Genomic DNA, 21395 nt, shown 5'->3' on the forward strand with positions numbered 1-21395 from the left:
GAATTCTGGCTCATCCTGAAATTCTTCTTCTCCTAGTGTTCCCTGCATAAGTATATTATGCTTTAAATGTTTTATCCAAGCTCACATTTCTTACGGATTTGTCTTAAAAATTTAGTTGCCACATTTTTGACAATTATTATCTTCAAAGTTGTGGACAATACAAGTATTTCTAAAGGTATGGAGATAATCACCATGGTTAGCTAAATCAGATACCCTTTAAAAGCATATAGCAGGTAATAAAAGGATTTAAATTTTTTACCAAGTGTTTGATTTGGGTAGTCATTTGTTGGTCGCTTAAATTTGGTTGAGTAATTAAGAGAAGAAGGTGAGTAAGTCTGATGAAAGTTTCTGATTAATCAAATTCTGATCACCTGGACTAATTGTGACATTTAAACTTATATTCAGGTTTATCATGAGATCATTGGTCATCACACTTTTTGGTGGTTTTACTTGAACCAGATAGGAATCTGCTTCCCACTACCATCCCTTCCTCTCACCCGCCAATCCATAGGGGAAAGAAGTGAGGAAAGTTAGGTGCTAGAGCCAGTGGTGGGGGAGGGACACACTGGATCTCTACCCCCATACTTGGGAACTCTGGTATATGTATAAAATAGATTTTGAAAACTTTTATTGTTGTACATTTGTTTCTAAGTTCAAATTTAAAACATTCACTTAAAGTTAATGAGAACAATGAGGCAATTCTAAGCACATAAAAAAATGAAGTTACAGACTGTTGACATTGTTGCATTTTCATGATAGCCCCAGTCTAATTTATTTTCATGGGTTTTTAAAAATTATGCAAAATTAAGAAAATCCTGATTTGCATAGATCACTAGTTATAAGTAGTAATTTTAATAGCTCACCTTAAATCTCAAGACACTCAAGTTAAATTGATCTAGGTGCTTAAATTGAATAATTTGTATCAAAGTTCAGTTACTAAAACAAAATATTCACATTCCTTATTAAGTTATAAAAGTCAGATGAAGCACACAAACTTAAGTGCTAAAACTACATTATCATTAGTATATAATACACTGTTATTCATTAGTTATACAACATAGTAGGAGCATGTGCTGAGAACCCTGCCTGGTTTTTTTTAGTTGTTGTTTTTGAGAATATTGCTTCTATGATTGAACCTTGCAGTTTTGCAGGTGATTTGAAGGGAGGAGAGATGTGAGGTAGATATAATTATGCTTTATTCATAGGCTGTAAGGCGGATTAAGTGAAATAATGCTGGCAAAGTCCTTACCATACTGCTTGCTAAGTGCTCAATAAATGGTAATGGCTTTTTTCAACATTTAATAAATAATTGACTTAACAGGATTAGGTTGATTGTCATAGGACAGCAGCCGAGTATTTGAGGTAGAAACAGCATTCTTCCTTAAAACAACTGTGGAAGAGCAAAGATTTAGGATTAAAAAAAAAAAAAACTGTGTTCAAATCCCGTCTGCTACATAATGGCTGTTTTTAACACTATATAACCTCCTCTGTAAAAAGGGATAATATTTAACCTATTTGCAATTTATGAGAAAACTAGTTACCTGGTACAGGTTAGCGTTTGACACATAGTAGGTTTTAATAAAAAATGGCTGTTAGGAAGCAGCTAAGGACAGAACCAGATTTAGCGTTGTTTACCTCCAGCTGGGTCAGGAGGAGTAGATGTTGCTACAGTTAAGCAGAGGAAAATGTCTCTGCTTGGTGTGACTTAGGAAAATCTTTCTGACTGACTTTATTCTTGGGAGAGTTCCCTAAAGATATGTCATTGTTTTGACACATTTAGTAATCTTTATTAACCTGTTTCTTTCAATTCTTACTGTTGTACCACATCTTCTTCTATTACTCCTGCCTTTATTTGGTACCTGTTGTGCCAGTAATAGATTAAGGGGTGCTAAGAGAAGAAGCAACCTGAAAATGGTAACTTATTATAGCAGCTAATATAAGTATCTATAGCTTACAGTCAGTATTGCTCATGTGGTAGGGTAGAGGTAGAGGATGGGAAAATATTGGCGTCAAAAGAAACTTGAGTCAAAAATCAGTTTTAGCTGCAGTCTGTAGTCTGCCTGCTTAACAACTTCCTGTTTTCAAGTTAATATGTACAGCTTTAGTTTCTCTAGACTTAATGGTGATTTTTTTTTTTTTATGTTGAGACTACTACTGAATGGCTGTGAGGGTATAGCCTTAGATACGCAGGCGACTTTTAAGATTTTGGTTAAAACAAAAACATTCTCTCCAATTTGATATTCCAGGGAGGAAATACCTGTTTCAGAAAGGTTTAAAGCTTCATCTTGGACTTCTTGTGAGAGTTCCTTATGTCTTCAGTAACCCCAAAATTTTTGTAGCTGTATTTTACATTCTTACTTATACATTCGTGTAATAGACAAATCTCTATATAATTTGATTTACATGGCTTCTTTAAATTGTTCCATGAAAAGCAGAAAAATATATAGTGTTGTCCAAGCAAAGGCAAACTCACTTATATAAATTTTCTCTTTTTCTCTCTTCCTCCTCCTTTTTTGTTAAATAGGATAAGTTCTGAACGTAGAAAAGAAAAGTCTAGAGATGCAGCTAGATCTCGGAGAAGTAAAGAGTCCGAAGTTTTTTATGAGCTTGCTCATCAGTTGCCACTTCCCCATAATGTGAGCTCGCATCTTGATAAGGCTTCTGTTATGAGGCTTACCATCAGCTATTTGCGTGTAAGGAAACTTCTGGATGCTGGTGAGTTGTTTTACAAAAGTGTAATAGGCCTAAAAATTAGAAATTAGAAGTAATTAGAAGGTGGTCATACTCAGTCCTTCTTTAATGTGATTTTTATTACCTGCTTTTAAAACTTCAATAAGGAATTTTTAAGATACTGGCCTTTCTCCCCCTCTTCTCTTGCCCCAACTTCCTACTTGTCTTCCTTTTAATAACATGACCTTTCTTTCTCTTTTCAATGGTTTGCTTGCTGTGTTACTTTAAATAATCATTAAAACAACTGGCAAATCTAATTGTAATTTTTAGATAAAGTATCAGATATTTATAAAAATATCTAAATATTATCATGTAAGTATAACTTTTAAGTTATTTTTCTTGTGCCTTTTTTAGGTGATTTAGATATTGAAGATGAAATGAAGGCACAGATGAATTGCTTTTATTTGAAAGCCCTAGATGGTTTTGTTATGGTTCTCACAGATGATGGTGACATGATTTACATTTCTGATAATGTGAATAAATACATGGGATTGACTCAGGTAAAATACCCACATATTAAGAGCCCTCTGTATGTTTTTATGATTTTATGATATAGATCTAATTTTTTTAATGTGTTTACAGTTTGAACTAACTGGACACAGTGTGTTTGATTTTACTCATCCATGTGACCATGAGGAAATGAGAGAAATGCTTACACACAGAAATGGTAAGAAGAAAAGTCTCTTGTTTGATTTAATATGACAGGTGGTTTTACATAATAAGATACTGGTACTGATATTTAAGTTTTGCTCTTGTATTAACCTAAGGCTCAAAACATCATTTCATGTTTAATAAAATTTTGCTCTGTGCTTTGTGAAATCTACGTTATTCTATTTTTTAGAAATTCCATAAAAATACCTAAGAAATTTTTTAAACCCACCTAATTCCATGAATAATTATATAGATATAATACCACATAAAATAAAATGGAAAAGTAAATAAAAATCAGGACCTTCGAAGAAGTCAATTTATAACATACAACTTTAAGCCAGGGGAAGTTATAATCAAATAAGATTTTAGATAGTGATTACACTTAAGGTACCAGTGTGTGTTCAAGCTTTCTAAAGTACCAAGATAAAGAAAAGAGAAAGTTCACCAGATTTTTAAGAGCCTAATAGCTGCTTATTTGACCTCAGAATGTTCACAATTATTTGAGACTATGTAGTAAAATTACCAAGTATTATAATATGGATGCCCCCACATTAGCAACAATAAAAAAGATCCGCTAAGACCTCTTAACTCTTAGGAATGAATTGTTAAAAAAAAGTCTCTAAGATTTTTGGAAAATATCTCTTGAATTACAAAAACTTAATTACTAAAGAAAGTCTCTTCACACCTGTGCCATCTTAAAGTATACTGATAATTCATAAAGTTACCACAATGAAAATTTGTCATTATTCTCTGTAGTTCTCCAATTCAAGTATATTTTTGTTTGATTCTATATTAAAGAAACTCAAGTTCATAGCACTTTTTGAATATTTCTATGGTTTTCTTTTTCATCTCATTTCATTTATGATAATAGTTAACCTCTATTGAGAGATTACTATGCACCAGAACACTGTTCTCTGCATATTATATGCTTTCTTTTTTCCTTGTAACATCCTGTGAAGTTACTATTTCTGTTTTACTGAGGAAACAGGCACAGAGTTATTAAGTAACTTACCCAAGATTACTTGGTTCGTAAATGGCAGACTGCAGGTTAAGCTCAGGTTAGATGAGCTCGAGTCTACACTCATTAGTACTCTGGAGATCTTTCATGTTCACCAACTCTCACTACATTCTGTGACCACTTTTAACCTTGCCAGTAGGAGGCCTCTTCTGTTTGTTAATTTCATACTTTGTGTTTGCTCTGAACTTGGAAAGCAAATGTATAATTTTTAGAATTTTGTATAAAAGAAGAGTAAATACACTTCACACAGGGACCTAAGCGGGCTGTCAATTAGTTTAATATAGGACTTCGGATGTTTAGACTGAGGTTTGTACTGGCTGTTCAGTGCTTACCTAGGGCTAGACTATGAATGGATGGATATTAGGAAATTTTGTTTTGATTTGGTAATCATATTAATGCATTATTCTAAATCACATATATTCTACATAATATAGTTTAGATATGTTTTTAAACAGACTTTTTCTAATTTTTTTAGACAAATGGTTTTTTAAAACACATGAACTTACTGAAAATTATTCCTAATGTAATGAATGTTTGATGTTTTGTTGAGAAACAAAAATGCACTTTTCACTTTTAGAAAAAGGCTGCTGCAATGTATCACATTTCAGTGAGAACCAGTGGTGTATTTATACAACATAGTCCTATTATTTTTTCATTTAAATTCTAAAATGATGACTTAGAGGTCATTAAATTATTAAAAATATTTATTTTTAGAGGTCTGAAAATTTAGTTCTTTTAAAATGTTTTTTCCCCCAATTAGGAAAATGCTAGTACCTTGGTTTTTAAATTAATCTTCATGTCTTAATTTAAAGGCTTTGGGTTTCCAAAGGTCAGTACAATTCAAGCTTAGATTATGAAGGACTGAAAATCCACAGAGAATTTACAAGTAGATTTCTGCTGGCACCACAACCACAACCCAGTTCTGTACCGCAACTGAGACCAGTATGGTTCTTGTGGCATCTTTTTAAAATCCATTCTCAAATGCTTCTAGGGAGGGCAAATTTAATCCTTATTTGAGTAAACCCAAATAATTTGTATCAGCACCAAAACCTCCCCCTTGCCTAGTTCCATTAGTATGTAGAACTAGAACACTTCTTCTGGAACTCTTCTTCCTCAAGAGTCCAGCATTTCTAGTTAAGCAAGCCTAAATTTAAACTTAATATCTTGTTTCTTTTCAGGGGAGCCTGGGTGGGTCAGTTGGTTAAGTGCCTTCAGCCTAGGTCGTGATCCCAGGGTCCTGAGATTGAGTCCCACATCGGGTCCCTGTTCAGCAGGGAGTCTGCTTCTCCCTTTCCCTCTGCCTGCTGCTCCCCTCTGGTTGTGCTGTCACTCTCTGTCAAATAAATAAATAAAATCTTAAAAACAAAAAACCTTGTTTCTTTTCTACTTGGCACTTTTCTTTCAATATACTAGCCTTAAAATCTCCAGATCTTTTTTTTTCTTTTTAAATTTCTCTCCTACCCACCTACTTCTATCAGTTTCCAAGTTTTTATAGATTCTAGTTCTTCATGTGTCTTTTGTCACCCTTCTTTTTACTTCTGCTACTGCTCAGCCTGATTCCCATCATTGTATTTCAATTCTAATACATCATATATATTGCTTCTAGATTAATGTACCTTAAGTTCCTGATTGTGCTTCCCATCTCAGAATTTTCTAGAACCTCCATGTTGTATATTTAACACTAAACTCCCATTAGGCCATCCAGAGCCCTCCATTGTTACAGCCCTCATCTTGCCTTTCTAACTTTCTCAGTCCTCTTCTTTTTTTTTTTTTTTTTTAAATTTTTTTATTGTTATGTTAATCACCATATATTACATCATTAGTTTTTGATGCAGTGTTCCATGATTCATTGTTTGTTCATAACACCCAGTGCACCATGCAAAACGTGCCCTCCTCAATACCCATCACCAGGCTAACCCATCCCCCCACCCCCCTACCCTCTAGAACCCTCAGTTTTTCAGAGTCCATCATCTCTCATGGTTCGTCTCCCCCTCTGACATACTCCCCTTTTCTTCCTCTCCTGTTATCTTCTTCTTTTCCTTTTTTCTTAAAATATGTTGCGTTATTTGTTTCAGAAGTACAGATCTGTGATTCAACAGTCTTGCACAATTCACAGCGCTCACCGTAGCACATACCCTCCCCAATGTCTATCACCCAGCCATCCCATCCCTCCCACCCCCAACCACTCCAGTAACACTCAGTTTGTTTCCTCTCAGTCCTCTTCTGCATGTACTTAATATTGCAGCAACCTGAACTATCTACTGTCCCCCGAATATGTGTTTTATTCCCCACCTCTGTGCTTTTCATTTTTTTCCTTTTCACCATTTCTTAGTTCTATAAGGTTTGGAATGGGAGTAACTAGACCTGAATTTATTTCACTCTAATTTTGCTTTGAAAAGTCATTCAGTATTTTTTTGTTTTTTCCTCTAGTAACAAAGTAGAAATAATGTCATGCCTGCTTTACAGGAAGATTTAAAGAAAAATCAAATATATAAAAATGTTATTTGCTTTAAAAAGAAAGTTGCTATTTTAAAAGTTCTATAAATACATAGAGTGCTCAATTATTAATTGAGCTAACACATTTGGCAAAGGTTTGGAGGAGTTTGCTGAAGTTCTTTTTTTGGGGTGTGCTTGTAAACTGATAGCATAATTCTATTTCTTTGTAATTTTGCCAACTTCACTGGTTTGAATGTGAAGTGATTAACTGTTACTTGAAACCAGGGAATCACTGTAGTTGTGAACCCCAGTTACTGATTGAAGCATCTTAGATCCCTTGGACGTGGTGGAATGTGAGTCGCTATTCATGCTGAGACTTTTAATTGAAGATAGCACCTAAGTGCTACTCTTACTGTGACAAATTTAAACATTTAATTATGTTTTTAAATTTTTATTTCATGCTTTCATTCATTAGGCCTTGTGAAAAAGGGTAAAGAGCAGAATACACAGCGAAGCTTTTTTCTCAGAATGAAGTGTACCCTAACTAGCCGGGGGAGAACTATGAACATAAAGTCAGCAACATGGAAAGTAAGTAAAAATGATTTGTAAGTGGTGATGTACATCTCAACACTGCAAATATTTAAGATAGCATTAGAACTGTGAGGGAAAACATACAGTTGTTCATTGGCATTTGCAGAGTTACCATCTAAAACTAGTAATTTGTCAGTTTGAGGCATGAACTTAAATTATGTGAATTGTCTCACTGGTGTACCGAGCTAACTTCATCATTTGGCTTTGCCATCCACCCAGTGTTGAATTTTGATAGAGCTTAATTTTCTATTTATTGTTGTTACATTTCTTTGCTCAGTGTTGAAACAGTCATCAAAGCAAGAAATAACAAAATAATAAATTAAAAAGCCACTCTGACTGGATGAATGAAAAATCAGCCCAGATTTGGCTGAAGGAAATTTTTTTAAAGAGTAATTTATGGTACCTGAGTCGTGCGTGGTGTTATAGGGGAAACATTTATTGATTTCAAAGATAATGGTTATCAGAGCTTCCTTGCCATGTCACACTTCAGCTGTTTATCTCTGCATTTTTTTTACTAGCATTTTACATTTTTTAAAGAACTGTTTTCTTTGTACACAGGTACTTCACTGCACAGGCCATATTCATGTCTACGATACCAACAGTAACCAATCTCAGTGTGGGTATAAGAAACCACCCATGACGTGCTTGGTGCTAATTTGTGAACCCATTCCTCATCCATCAAATATTGAAATTCCTTTAGATAGCAAGACTTTTCTCAGTCGTCACAGTCTGGATATGAAATTTTCTTACTGTGATGAAAGGTAAATGATACATAAGATATAATTTGAAATTTTAATTAGTCCCTAGCATTTTTTTTTACTGTTCACTCTAATAAAGACTTTATGCCTCCTTCCACTAAGTTGAATACAGTGATACATTGTAGAACTCAGTAATATTACATTAACTTTGTAGATTAATTCAGCCACATTAACTGAATACTTACTATGCACTATGAGTACTTTACCAAGGTTCTATCCAGAAATCACAATGATGAGGTCTTTTTCCTTTCTAACTTATTCAAAAAGAAAATAAACATATTTCAAGGACAATGCATAATTTGAGGAAGAATAGATTACTTTTGGTTATGGACTAGAGAGGAAAGTGTTTGATCATCTCCTCACCCTACATATCGCCCATGATTTCTATTGCCATTTCCCAAATTTATGTTCCTAACTATTTTTAATTGCCACTTTGATATTTTTATCTGGATATTATTTTGTATTAATAAACTGAGTATTTCTATGACTGAACTGCACCACTATTGTCCCAAAACAACTTTAAAAATTGCTTTTCCTTTTAAAATGCTAGCATGCTTAGTATACCATTGTAGACACACAACTCCTGCAAAAATTTGGAATTTATCCTTAACTTTTATTTTCATTATCTGTACTCAGTTGGTCTCTAAATGTTACAGATTTACTATCTACATATATCTCTTGATCCATTCCCTCCTTTCTACCCTTGCTCTCCTGCCACTGAAATCTTCAGCTCGTTACTATAACCTTTGACTCAAATTTTTGCCATAATCTCCTAAGCTGCCTCTCTGCCAACAGATGTGTGTAAACCTTTTAATCTCTCATCCACATTCCCAAAAAGTGGACTTTCTAATGTAAAAATTAGATCCTGTCATACTACTTTTGGAAATGCCTCAATTGCTTCCCTTCATCTTTACACAGAAAAAAATTTGGTTTATAAAAATATTAGAAGAGGGCAGGAGATTTTTCTTTATCAAAAGATGTACATTTTGAAAAGCTGAAAGAAAAATAGACCTCCAGTAAAACCCAAACTTCTTAGCACGGCCAACAAAGATATTTATGACCTGGCCTGTGCCCACTTCTCTAAGTTAATCAGGAAGAGAGGCGATTCCTCTGGTGTGGTCCCCTACATCCTACAGCTACAGACCACCACATGCTGACTTGCTGTCTTAGTGCCTTTACACACATTTTCCCATTCTGCACTGAAGTTTTCTTCAATCCCTAACATAATTACCTTTCAATAGCCATCTACTCCTTTGTGGAGCTTTCCTTCTTCCTTCAAGAAACTATACTATTCCTTGTGCATATGTCTGCCACAACATTTTTTCTACTATTGTAATTATTTGCTTGCTTGTCCCATTTTTAGTGTAAGGCTGTGTAACATAGTAGCTGAAGGCATAGATTCTGTAGCCAGACTACTAAATCCTGACTTTGCTGCCTATATCCAGGTGATCTTGGGCATATTAGTTTTTCTTTATAAGCATCTTTTGTTTCATCATCTTTTGTAACACTTAACTTTATGTAGGGTCAACTTAAAGACTGTAAGAGAAAACCAATGTTAAGCACTTAATCATAAAATAGATAGGAATCCCCCTCCCCACTGGACAAGGAAATGTGACAGAACTCTGGCTTTAAAATCACATAATCCTGGATTCAGTCCTGGCTTGCAGCTCTGATACTTACAGTGTGGCCTTGGTATTTGAACTTAACTATTTCACATTTTATGATCCTTATCTGTTAAATAAGGGTAATATTTTGAAAGGCTCTTGCCAGGATTAAAGGAGTTTGTTGAGTGCCTAGTACACACAGTGAATGCTTTACCACTGGTGTCCACTATCAGAAAAATGAAGATAGAAAAGCTAACAAGTATTTTAGGGTGTTTATTGCCATTATTCATGTGAATATATGATAGAACAAGATACCCATCTCTTTTTGAGGAATTATTTTTTATTTTTAGAACTCAGTAGCAAAGTATAGAAGTAAGTTGGAGAGAAAGGAAAGTGGTGGAGCTAGAATCAGAATTGAGAAAGGGAATGACATTTCTCTCTGGTTATATCAGAAGACTGGCAAAATGATCATGACAGAGGAGTAAGGACTGCCAGCTTAGAGATCAACCAAGTAAGGTTTTGAGTTTGACCAGGAGATTATTGTTTTCTGGTTAGAGCTCTTTCTAGGAACTTCTCACATCTAAAACCTCTAAGAACTGAGACCTAGAAAAATATTTGCTCAGTTTTGAGAAAATCTAATGTATCAAACTTCTGGCATTCAGAATATCTCACAAATAATATTTACTGTAACAATTTCCACATATAGTCATTCAACACATTTATTTGAGCATCTACAAGTTCATGGCAAAGTAGAAATGAAGAGCAACAGTTCTTATCCTCAGGACGCTTATAGTGAAGGAATAATACGCTGCATAGTTGCTTTAGATCACAGGTTCCTAGTCTCTTAACACTTTTCGATAGGATTTTCTGAATTACTCCCCTTTTTGGTACAGAATATAAGTTATGTATTCTCTAAAGTTAAATAAAATTGACTTTCTCGGAAAATATTTTAACATCTTGTATCCTTCAGTGATAGACATACTTCAACTCAGATTGAGAAGTACTGACCAGACACCTAATTAAATCAGAGCTTCTTAACATGAAAATACAAGGCCCTCATTAATCTAGTTCTCTAGCCTCATCTCTCCTCACCTGCCCCCCACAACCACATGAGTCTTTCTTGTTTACACAATGTCAAGCATTTTCTTATCTTAAGCATTTTCTCATCTCTGTCTTTGCTTCTGGTATCCTGTCTTCCTGAAATGGTTTTGCTCTCCCTGCTTCTTGCCTATGTTCAACTCCTAAGTCTCCTATAAGAAGTTGTCCCTCACCCGACTATTTCTTCTCAATGATTAAGGGTGGGTCCTCTGATTCCTGCAACAGATTCCCATCATTACACTTAGCACATTATTTCATAAGTAGTATGGTAACTCTTCCAGAAGATTAGCTAAATGTTGAGTTTGAGCTTGTATTTTCACACCCAGAACAATACCAGGCATACTTATGCATATAAAGATTTAAGTAATGGAAGTTTTTTTTAATTCCATGGGAATTTTATTTAAATAACTTACATAAAACCAATTAAAGTTATTTTTAGAGTATAATGTAAAGAAATAGGACTGTTTTTTATAAAATAATTTCCTTTGTAATGCTGCCACCTAGTGCAGATGTGTTTAGGGATATCCCTTTGTAAAGAAGTCTGGATTTTAGCTTGGTTTGGTTTAATTTGTTTTTTTTTATAAACCACTTTCTATTTACCTATTTTTATTTTGGAGTAAACTATATGGCACATCTTGCCTTAAAGTGTGACAACACAAAGAGTATTACTATTATACATTTCTTAGAAGGATATCTCCCCTGTGTGTTTTTTGTAGTTTTTTTGGACACAGTACATTAAGTAACTTTGCTTACACCTCAGTTAGAAAGTCCTTTAAATTCTAAAGCCTGAGAAAATGAAAAGTTTAACTCATGTTTTGCACTCAGAAAAAAGAGAACATTTCAGTTTAGTATGGTGCTAAGTATTCTCTTCCACATGAAATGGGTTCCATTTCAGACTCGTTATAGAAAGTAATATCTAATCCCTGTCCAAAAAGAGTTGCCTGGAAACCAAAAGGGGTAACTGAATTTTCTATTCCATTTTCAGTTTGATATCATTTTTCATCTGAAATGAATTCCTATAATTTTATATTATTTAAAAAACTAAGTATAAGAGCATCTTCTAAAACCAGCATAATATGTATTTCTTAAGTTCCCATTTAGTGTGGATAGTCTTTGGTTGGTGATATTAAAATTCTGTAGTATTGATCCCCCAAAGTGAAGCCTTGCCTAAGGGCACTGTTAAAGAATCTGGTTTTATGGTAAACTAATGTTATGGATTTAATCTTGTATTTCTTTTTTTTAAAGATTTTTTATTTATTTGAGAGGGAAGAGGGCCAGAGGGAGGAGCAGACTCCCCGCCGAGCAGGGAGCCCGATGTGGGACTCGATCCCGGGACTCCAGGATCATGACCTGAGCCGAAGGCATGGCTTAACCAACTGAGCCACCCAGGCGCCCTGGATTTAATCTTATATTTCAAATTAAATGTCAGTGGCTACCTTTATAACTTTTCATCATTTAATTTAGCAGTACTTCCTATCTATTTATGAATCCCCTGTCTTGTTACCAAAAGTAAGTACAGTAAAATGTGATAAAAACAGGGGGTGCCTGGGTGATGCAGTGGGTTGAGTGTCTAACTCTTGGTTTCGGCTCAGGTCATGATCTCAGAGTTGTGGGATCTAGCCCCATGTCAGACTCTGCGCGCGCACGCTCTCTCTCAAATAAGTAGATAAATATTTAAAAAAAAAATAGGTATCAAGTTTGGGTGAAGAGGATAAAAGAGTCAAGTAGCAGGATGAACCCAGAGGACTTACCAGAAGTGCATGGTGTGTACTGCATTTAGTTAACTGTAGAGTTACCAAAGGTGAGATGTAAACTCACTCTAAGCAAAGGAGGATGCTCTTAATGCATATCAGTTACTTTGGAGAAGCAAAATTTTTCTTTATCACTTAGTTTCTTTTTTCTTTTATAATTTTTACTTAACAGAATTACTGAATTGATGGGATATGAGCCAGAAGAACTTTTGGGCCGCTCAATTTATGAATATTATCATGCTTTGGACTCTGACCATCTGACCAAAACTCATCATGATAGTAAGTACTTTAAAGAACTACAGATATTCTAATTATTTAACTCTTGCAGTCTCTTTACTGTTTAGCCATATATGTAACTTTTTGGTTAAAATTAACCAGTCTTCCTAGACTAAACATTTTTTTTTTTTTTTTTTAAGTTTGGGGCTTGAACTCAAAAACCTGAGATCAAGACCTGAGTTGAGATCAAGAGTCAGACACTTAACCAACTGAGCCACCCAGCTGCCTCTCCTAGACTAAATGTCGTCTTCTTTTTTTTTTTTTTTTTTTAAGTTTTTTTTTATTTGAAAAAGACAGCGAGAGAGAGCAGGAGCAGGGGAAGGGGTGGGGGGAGAAGCAGGCTCCCCACTGAGCAGGGAGCCTGATGCTGGTTGGATCCCAGGACCCTGGGATCATGACCCAAGCCAAAGGCAGATGCTTAACCAACTAAGCCACCCAAGCACCCTTCTTAGACTAAATGTTTTAATAGAACTCTTCATAAGGGATTTTGACCATCAAGTCTATGTTTTGTGTTTGTTATAACGAATACTAAAGTAGAATCATTTAATAATATATAAAACTAACTTGGCATTTTAAATACAAAGACTAAAGGTCATAGAATATTACAGCATCATTTTCAGAATTCATACTTAAGTATTCAGACCAGTGGTTGGCACATGGAAGGCACTCAGAAAATAATTGTTCAGTAACTCAATGAATTTGAAGGTGATCAGTGTCATGTACAAGTGGTAACAAGTACCCTTGACATAAGATACAATTCTGTTTTACTCGTGAATGTTATTTAAAAGATCCAAGTAAGTAAGACTTTGAAATATCACTTGCCTGAAAACATGGCTTCCCAGTGTGATTGGGGATATCTGAATGTCACTGAGTTAGTAAGATTAGCCTTGAACTGCAGAATGAGCCCAAGTCGGCAGTCAGGGCCCCAGTCCTCGTGATAATGTCATCATTACTATTTATCTAGTACTTTCTCCCAAATCAGTAAGAGATTAAGATCGCCTAGACTGTCAAAAGATTTCAGCGTGATACCAGTTGAGGGTCAGATATGCTAGCACAGTTATTTTGAAGCATTGTTAATTCTCTGGAAACCTCAGTAGAAATTTAAGGAAATATAGCAGTGCCACTTGCTCAGATGCTCTCTGTAGAATCAAGATTATTCTTTCTGCAGTCTTTCTTTCAACATCTAAGTCATTAAAGGAATTTTAGTCACTGCTGTCCCTCATTCCTGGCTTTCATTTTATTTAAAGTGAAGATTGGCAGGAAAGGAGTTTATTTTGGGAGTTAGAAGAATGAAATGTATATTTTTGGCTATGCCAGGGCTTTTTCTCTGTTTAAACGGTTACAGTTGATTCCATTAAAATAAACATCTCTTTTCTAAAATGATGACCAACATTCAGCATCCATTCATTTGATTGAAAATTCAAAGTTATTTTCTCTGCGTGACTCTTTTTCCTTTCCTTTCCACTCCTAGTGTTTACTAAAGGACAAGTCACCACAGGACAGTACAGGATGCTTGCCAAAAGAGGTGGATATGTCTGGGTTGAAACTCAAGCAACTGTCATATATAACACTAAGAACTCTCAACCACAGTGCATTGTATGTGTAAATTATGTTGTGAGGTAAGCTTGCAAAGTAAATATTTTGGGGGAGCAAGTCATTACTTTTTTGGATAATCTGTTCTTTCATAGGAAGAGAAGATTATAAATGTTACCTGAAATTTATTTTCACATTTCTACCTAATTATGGTTTTTAGTACTCTTGACTGGAGTGTCCAGGCCAGCTATTCTGCAGTGATTCTACTAATATCGGTAGCTATCTGTTTCCATCCTTTTCACTCTCATTTTTAAAAAAAGACCTTGAAAAAAAAACCAGAGATCTCCTGTTTGTTGGATTAGTTTGTTCTAGTTATATATCTATCAGCATATACTATCTCAAGTAATTGCGTTATTTTTGTAGGAAGAGTACTGGCCTTGGCATAGTTAGATCTGTGTCATAGCTCTTTCACTCATTAGCTCCATGACCTTGGGAAATTCTTATTTCTTTGAATTTCACCCATATAGGAGAGATGATAACATTTAGCTCAGAAGGTTGTAATGAGGATTAGATGAAATCCTATATAAAGGTGACTGTAAAAGGCTGTATAATGTGGTGCATGGCTCTTGTATATTCATGAGCTCTTCTTTTAGTTGATTGGCTTGTGAATATTAGGATATCATAAACCAATCTTTCATTTGATCTACTTCAGCAAGTGACTGCCCCCTTCTAGTCCATCTTTCAGATTACCACCGTGCTGAGTTTTCTTGCATGAATATCTAATTTCATTTTCCTTAGAATGGTTTTAAAGATCTTTTTATCATAAGATAAACCATGGCTTACTTGCATAGCATCATTTCTTGTCATTTTCTCTACTCTCATGCTTTCACAGATTCCATCATCTTTCTAAAACTATGGCCACCTGTCTTAGGAAGACTTTGGTCATTTTATTTTTGCCACTTCTGACACTATCCTATAATGTTGTTCTTACAGTTTTTTTCATGTTTTAATATTAGTGCCAAAAAGTTCTTTTGTGGCTTTCCCATTATATAAGAATCACCCACTTGGAATGTCCTTCTTTTCCCCTACCCCATCTGCCAAAAAAACCCTACTTGAGCCGGAGTTTCAGTTTGTTGGCTTCGCTGTGAAGCAGACCTTCTCTATTTTAGCAATTACCACTTTGTTTTTTAATTGTTTGCACATCTACTTTCACACTGGGTTACAAACTTCTGAGGGCAAGGGTTAGGTATTTTAAACTTTGTATCCTTGGTTCATTTCACTTAGTGAACACTTAAATATTTGTTGATTAAAGGAACAACAAAACATTTAAGCCAAACACAAAGATGGATCTGTTCATCATCCCCTCTTCAGCTCTATCCTGCAGTTGTTACCATGATACCATTTTCTTACCATCAAGGAAAATGTGGCACCCTTCTTAGAAAGGCCTTGGGTGTTTATGTATCTTTATATTCTGGGACCATCCTTAGGTCATGCCTCATACATCAGTCCCAAAGAGTTCTTCTGTGCCAGTTTCATTACATATGAATCAGCCCAAAAATTGTGAAGATCTGTTTGTGCCCTTCATGTACTTGACTATTATATTTCTTTGTCACCATCACTCTTTCCAGAGGGATAGCTGAATGAATTTTCTTAATTGGTCAAATATTTGAACTATCTTGTACTATGAATTTTTATATGTGTTTATTTCATATTGGTATTTTAAACCCTAAATGTGACCAAGTATGCATGAGAGATTAGGATAAGGCATCTTAAAATGTTCCTTTTCATAAAGAAGAATTTTAAGAGATAAGGTTATTTCAGAGACACCCCCCCCAACATTGTGTCAATGCTCATTTAAGAATTACTCGTCTCTCTTTTTTGACAGTGGTATTATTCAGCACGACTTGATTTTCTCCCTTCAACAAACAGAATGTGTCCTCAAACCAGTTGAATCTTCAGATATGAAAATGACTCAGCTATTCACCAAAGTTGAATCAGAAGATACAAGTAGTCTCTTTGATAAACTTAAGAAGGAACCTGATGCTTTAACTTTGCTGGCCCCAGCTGCTGGAGACACAATCATATCTTTAGATTTCGGCAGCAATGGTGGGTCTTTAGTTATTCTTTTGATTGCCTAAAAACTATGTCTGTTGGTACAAGGCTATTTTAACTGAACTTGGACATGTTTTTGTGGTAATCATTTGGGCACTGTAGTCTTTTTTTTTTTTTTTTTTTAAAGGTTTTATTTATTTGACAGAGACACAGAGAGAGAGGGAATACAAGCAGGGGAATGAGAGAGGGAGAAGCAGACCTCCTGCCAAGCAGGGAGCCCGATGTGGGGCTCGATCCCAGGACCCTGGGATCATGACCTGAGCCGAAGGCAGACGCTACATGACTGAGCCACCCAGGCACCCCTGGACACTGTAGTCTTATATACTTTGTTTTTCAGAGTTTTTTTCAATATTTGCTTAAATATTTTTGCCCCTATAATTTCTCAGCATTCCTGCTGCTTTCACAGTGTTGGAACTTGTGCTTCAAAGGGCTCTTAGGTATTTCTTCTTCCCACTTTAATGTTTCTCCGCTACTCTGTTTCTATATCCTATTGCCATATTTTCTCCACAATGTAGCAGTTATATTGCAGTAAGTGTAGTTCATTAAAGGATAAATAAACAGTAATACCATAATATCAAACATTGAAAATAAAAACTGCTTTTCAGAATTGGTTAAATTTTAATGAATAGAAGGTATGAAAAGGTTGGAATTGCAGGGGTTTTTATGCCATAAATATAATAGGAGCTGTCAATAGTAGATTGGAAAAATAACTCAGACTTATGTTTATACTATAATATCTGTAAACTTTCTGATTAAGGAAAATTTGGTAACATTTTTGTTTGATTGGATACATTTCTGTATATTATTAAAATCTAGCTATTCTTAATTGACTAATAATTTTTTTCCCTATAGACACAGAAACTGATGACCAACAACTTGAGGAGGTTCCGTTGTATAATGATGTAATGCTCCCCTCATCCAACGACAAATTACAGAGTATAAATTTGGCAATGTCTCCCTTACCTGCTTCTGAAACTCCAAAGCCACTTCGAAGTAGTGCTGATCCTGCACTCAATCAAGAAGTTGCATTAAAATTAGAGCCAAATCCAGAGTCCCTGGAACTTTCTTTTACTATGCCCCAGATTCAAGATCAGCCAGCTAGTCCTTCTGATGGAAGCACTAGACAAAGTTCACCTGAGGTAGGTGTCATGATATAAGAAGAGGGTAACTTTCATATTTTAATGTTCAGGAATGTATTCATAAAAGGAATACAAAAAGTCTTGAATTTAGACATCCACAGAGAACAGTGTGTGTGCCTGTAATTGCTCCAAGCCATTGATACTACCCTTTGAGTTGGAGAATTGTCAAGTAGCAAAAGGCTTATTTTAGCGAAGCTTAAAAGGGAAAGGACCCTAAGCTATTTGCCTAATTTAGCCCAATTTCCATTACTGTTCTGGATTAGTGTAACATGAAAATACCAAGTCTTAAACAGAGTAAATACCTAATAACTATTTTTTTTAAAGATATTTATTTATTTATTTGACAGAGAGGCAGAGAGCACAGGTAGGCAGAGGGGCAGGCATAGGGAAAGGGAGAAGCAGGCTTTCTGCTGAGCAGGGAGCCCGATGTGGGGCTCGATCCCAGGATCCTGGTATCATGACCTGAGCCGAAGGCAGTCGCTTAACCGACTGAGCCACCCAGGCGCCCCCCTAATTATTTTTATTCAAATTCTGTCTTGATAATAGTTTTTCTGTTAACACTGAAAATGGTCTTTGAGGGCTAGGCTGAGGCCAGGACTAAAGATGTCACATAGGGCTCTATTTCTAAATCTAGAATGATTCCACTTCAGAGCTTCCTGTGTCTAAAAATAAGCTCAGGAGTAGGGCAACTCAGACTTGAGTATTATGACGAGTGATGCGCAAGTAAGTCTTAATAAGTGGTGAATAATTTTACATTAAATATTTATCAGTTCAGACTGGCAAGCAAAGAGTAGGACATTTGACATCTCACAGCCTTCTGGAGAATATATTCTGTGCTGTGGTTACTCTGCTTACCAGCATAAAAATCTATTGATTCGTTTTGTTTTTAATCTAACAAAGATGTTAAAATGAGGGAAGCAAAAGTTTATGCTTAGACTATGTAGTAACAGTTTATTGGTTAGAATCCTTGTTCAGAATTCCTAAAATAGTACTGTATTCATTAAGGTGAAGGCAAGCAGAAGAACTTAAGTCTCCACCCCTCCCCTACCCCAGAATACATGTGAGATTTTTAGGTACATCCCACAGAAGTGTGGCTTCTCAGAACAAAGGTAGATTCCAGTGAGTGTATTATTGGCCAGTTAGGTACCATGTGGGAGTTGAATTATTAGAGGAGTTTTATTTTTCAGAAGAAGCAGACGAATGTATCTTTTAGTTCTAATTTTATGAATGATGTTACACAGAAATGTATATATTGGCAAAATTAGTTAAAAATGTAAGCTCAAAAGTTTAACTTCTCACTAGTTACATAAAATGGGTTGGAAGAGATGGACTTTGTTAGGGATTCTCTGAGGTGTGCTTTGAGAATTCTAACAACTAGCAAAATATATGCATGTTTCCTCACGGAAATGTAAACACATTGAATTCCTTTTACAGCCTAACAGTCCCAGTGAATATTGTTTTGATGTGGATAGTGATATGGTCAATGAATTTAAGCTGGAATTAGTAGAGAAACTTTTTGCTGAAGACACAGAAGCAAAGAATCCATTTTCCACCCAGGTATAGGAACTTATTATATTTTCTATTAAACTTTATTAATTTTTAGTTTGAAGTGATTCTGGGTTTAACTTCTTGTTCTTTTATAAGATGTGGCCATTGTAAAACTCATATACTTGTTGCTTTGAAGGACACTGATTTAGACTTGGAGATGTTAGCTCCTTATATCCCAATGGATGATGACTTCCAGTTACGTTCCTTCGATCAGTTGTCACCGCTGGAAAGCAGTTCTACGAACCCTCAAAGTGCGAGCACAGTTACAGTATTCCAGCCGACGCAAATTCAAGAGCCTCCTGTTACCACTACCAGTACCACTACCACTGATGAATTAAAAACAGTGACAAAAGATGGTATAGAAGACATTAAAATATTGATTGCATCTCCATCTCCTACCCATGTACCTAAAGTAACTGCTAGTGCCACAACATCACCATACAGTGATACTGGAAGTCGGACAGCCTCACCAAACAGAGCAGGAAAAGGAGTCATAGAACAGACAGAAAAATCTCATCCAAGAAGCCCTAACGTGTTATCTGTCACTTTGAGTCAAAGGTATTTATATATAACATTAAAGTTATTACCATTCTTTTATTATTTTTGAGAAAACGTGTGTGGTGGTAGCTTATTTCTAAACATAGCTAACTTTCTGGTAAATATGCTTTAAGAATATTAAATTGACATACAAATTCTGGTAAAACAAGCACTCAAAAAAATGTTTCTAAACTAACTGTGTATTTATTTTCTTGAAAATAACCATATCACCTATCTAAATGTAGGAGGTAGGAGGGTCTTCCAGTACCTTTAAAAAATGTAATGCAGCCAGTAAGTCCTTAACTGTACAAAAATTGGCCCAGTTTCTTGTAGTTGTTTAAATCAGACTAGTTAACTATCCTCACTGTTTCTGTCTCGAGTTATTTTAAAGCTTACCTGAATAAAACACCTTCCAATGTAAGGGTATTTCCAATTCCCCATTTCAAATTAAGCCTGATAGTCTTCAGTCCCCAGTATTCAATACAGGTATTTACAAGCCTTCTTTTAAAATGTATGTGTAAATTGCTTTTATTTTTCATGACATATTTATAGAACATTAGCTGTATTATAAGTTAAATCGTTTAAGAGCTATAACGGGAATCTAAGCATGATGTAGGATGTTGCTTTTATGGAGTTAGTTTGAGCAAATACCTGTACACCACCCAAATTTTAAGTTATAGTTTCTATATATAACTTTTATAGTGGGATTTGATATTTTAAATTTGAGGCTGTAGTCAGAGGAAACAAGTTTTAGCTAGTCAGTGGGGCAGTTTGTGGAGGAAAGAAACCATTAATAACAATAGCAAGAAAAAAAGCACTGCCATAACAAGACTTTATGGCTTTTTTTCTCTTGCCCTTCATCACTATTTTGACCTAGAATGCTAGGAGGAACCTTTCCCAGAACTAGGAAAAGATCTTGGGGCTTTAGTTTAACAAAAAAAAATTTTAAATGTAATGTTTACATTACTTTATAAATTAGTATGTCACCAACTGACTTTAGACTCACATTCCTTTAAGGCTGTGACAATGTCTTAGACATTTTCATGGTACTAATACTTAGTACAGTATGTAATGTGTAATACTTGTTCAGTAAATGGTTATTAGATGGATAGATGGATGAATGAATATAGTTACAGAATTGGCAGTGACCTTGAATTTGCAGTTTACTGTTAGCTACAAGAGGACTATGGGATGTTCAGTTTTCTGAAAAACTGTGTACCTGTCAAGACCAAAGTCTAACATCTAGTCACTTTAGCAAGTTTTTTTTCCACATTAGTTCCAAAATAGTATACACTAAACACTTTTTAAGAGATGAACTTACCTTGAAGAAATAGAGGCGTTTTCTTTACTACTACTGAAATGATATTTACATTACAGAGTTATACTTCATAAAGATAATATATAGGAATTTTAAAACCTGCCTATCTGTATAGTGAAGGTTTCATAGAATTTTTTAAAATAGAAAACAAAACCTCATGTAGGAGAGCAATTTGAATAATGTATCACTTATCCATATGGCATTCTTAACTATATGGAACAGAGCAAGGAGCTATTGTGATTGTGTATGGGCTGGGGAGAGGAGTTCTTGAAAAGACAAAACAGATAACAGAATT

General features: G+C 35.2%; 1 protein-coding gene across 1 annotated transcript in view; it reads left to right on the forward strand.

Annotated features, from left to right (window-relative positions):
* The window catches only part of HIF1A (hypoxia inducible factor 1 subunit alpha), a 43108-nt gene that overhangs the window by 18482 nt on the left and 3231 nt on the right, over positions 1–21395 (forward strand). Inside the window, exons 2-12 of the mRNA XM_025869920.2 lie at positions 2525–2715; positions 3085–3230; positions 3313–3397; positions 7311–7423; positions 7985–8187; positions 12810–12916; positions 14385–14532; positions 16332–16552; positions 17411–17697; positions 19132–19254; positions 19382–19803. Coding sequence (XP_025725705.1) covers positions 2525–2715; positions 3085–3230; positions 3313–3397; positions 7311–7423; positions 7985–8187; positions 12810–12916; positions 14385–14532; positions 16332–16552; positions 17411–17697; positions 19132–19254; positions 19382–19803 — 2046 coding nt within the window. The remainder of the gene's footprint in view (positions 1–2524; positions 2716–3084; positions 3231–3312; positions 3398–7310; positions 7424–7984; positions 8188–12809; positions 12917–14384; positions 14533–16331; positions 16553–17410; positions 17698–19131; positions 19255–19381; positions 19804–21395) is intronic.

This window comes from Callorhinus ursinus, unplaced genomic scaffold, assembly GCF_003265705.2.
Source record: "Callorhinus ursinus isolate GAN/ISIS: 27379988/994484 unplaced genomic scaffold, GSC_fseal_2.0 scaffold8, whole genome shotgun sequence".
NCBI classification, from domain to species: Eukaryota; Metazoa; Chordata; class Mammalia; order Carnivora; family Otariidae; genus Callorhinus; species Callorhinus ursinus.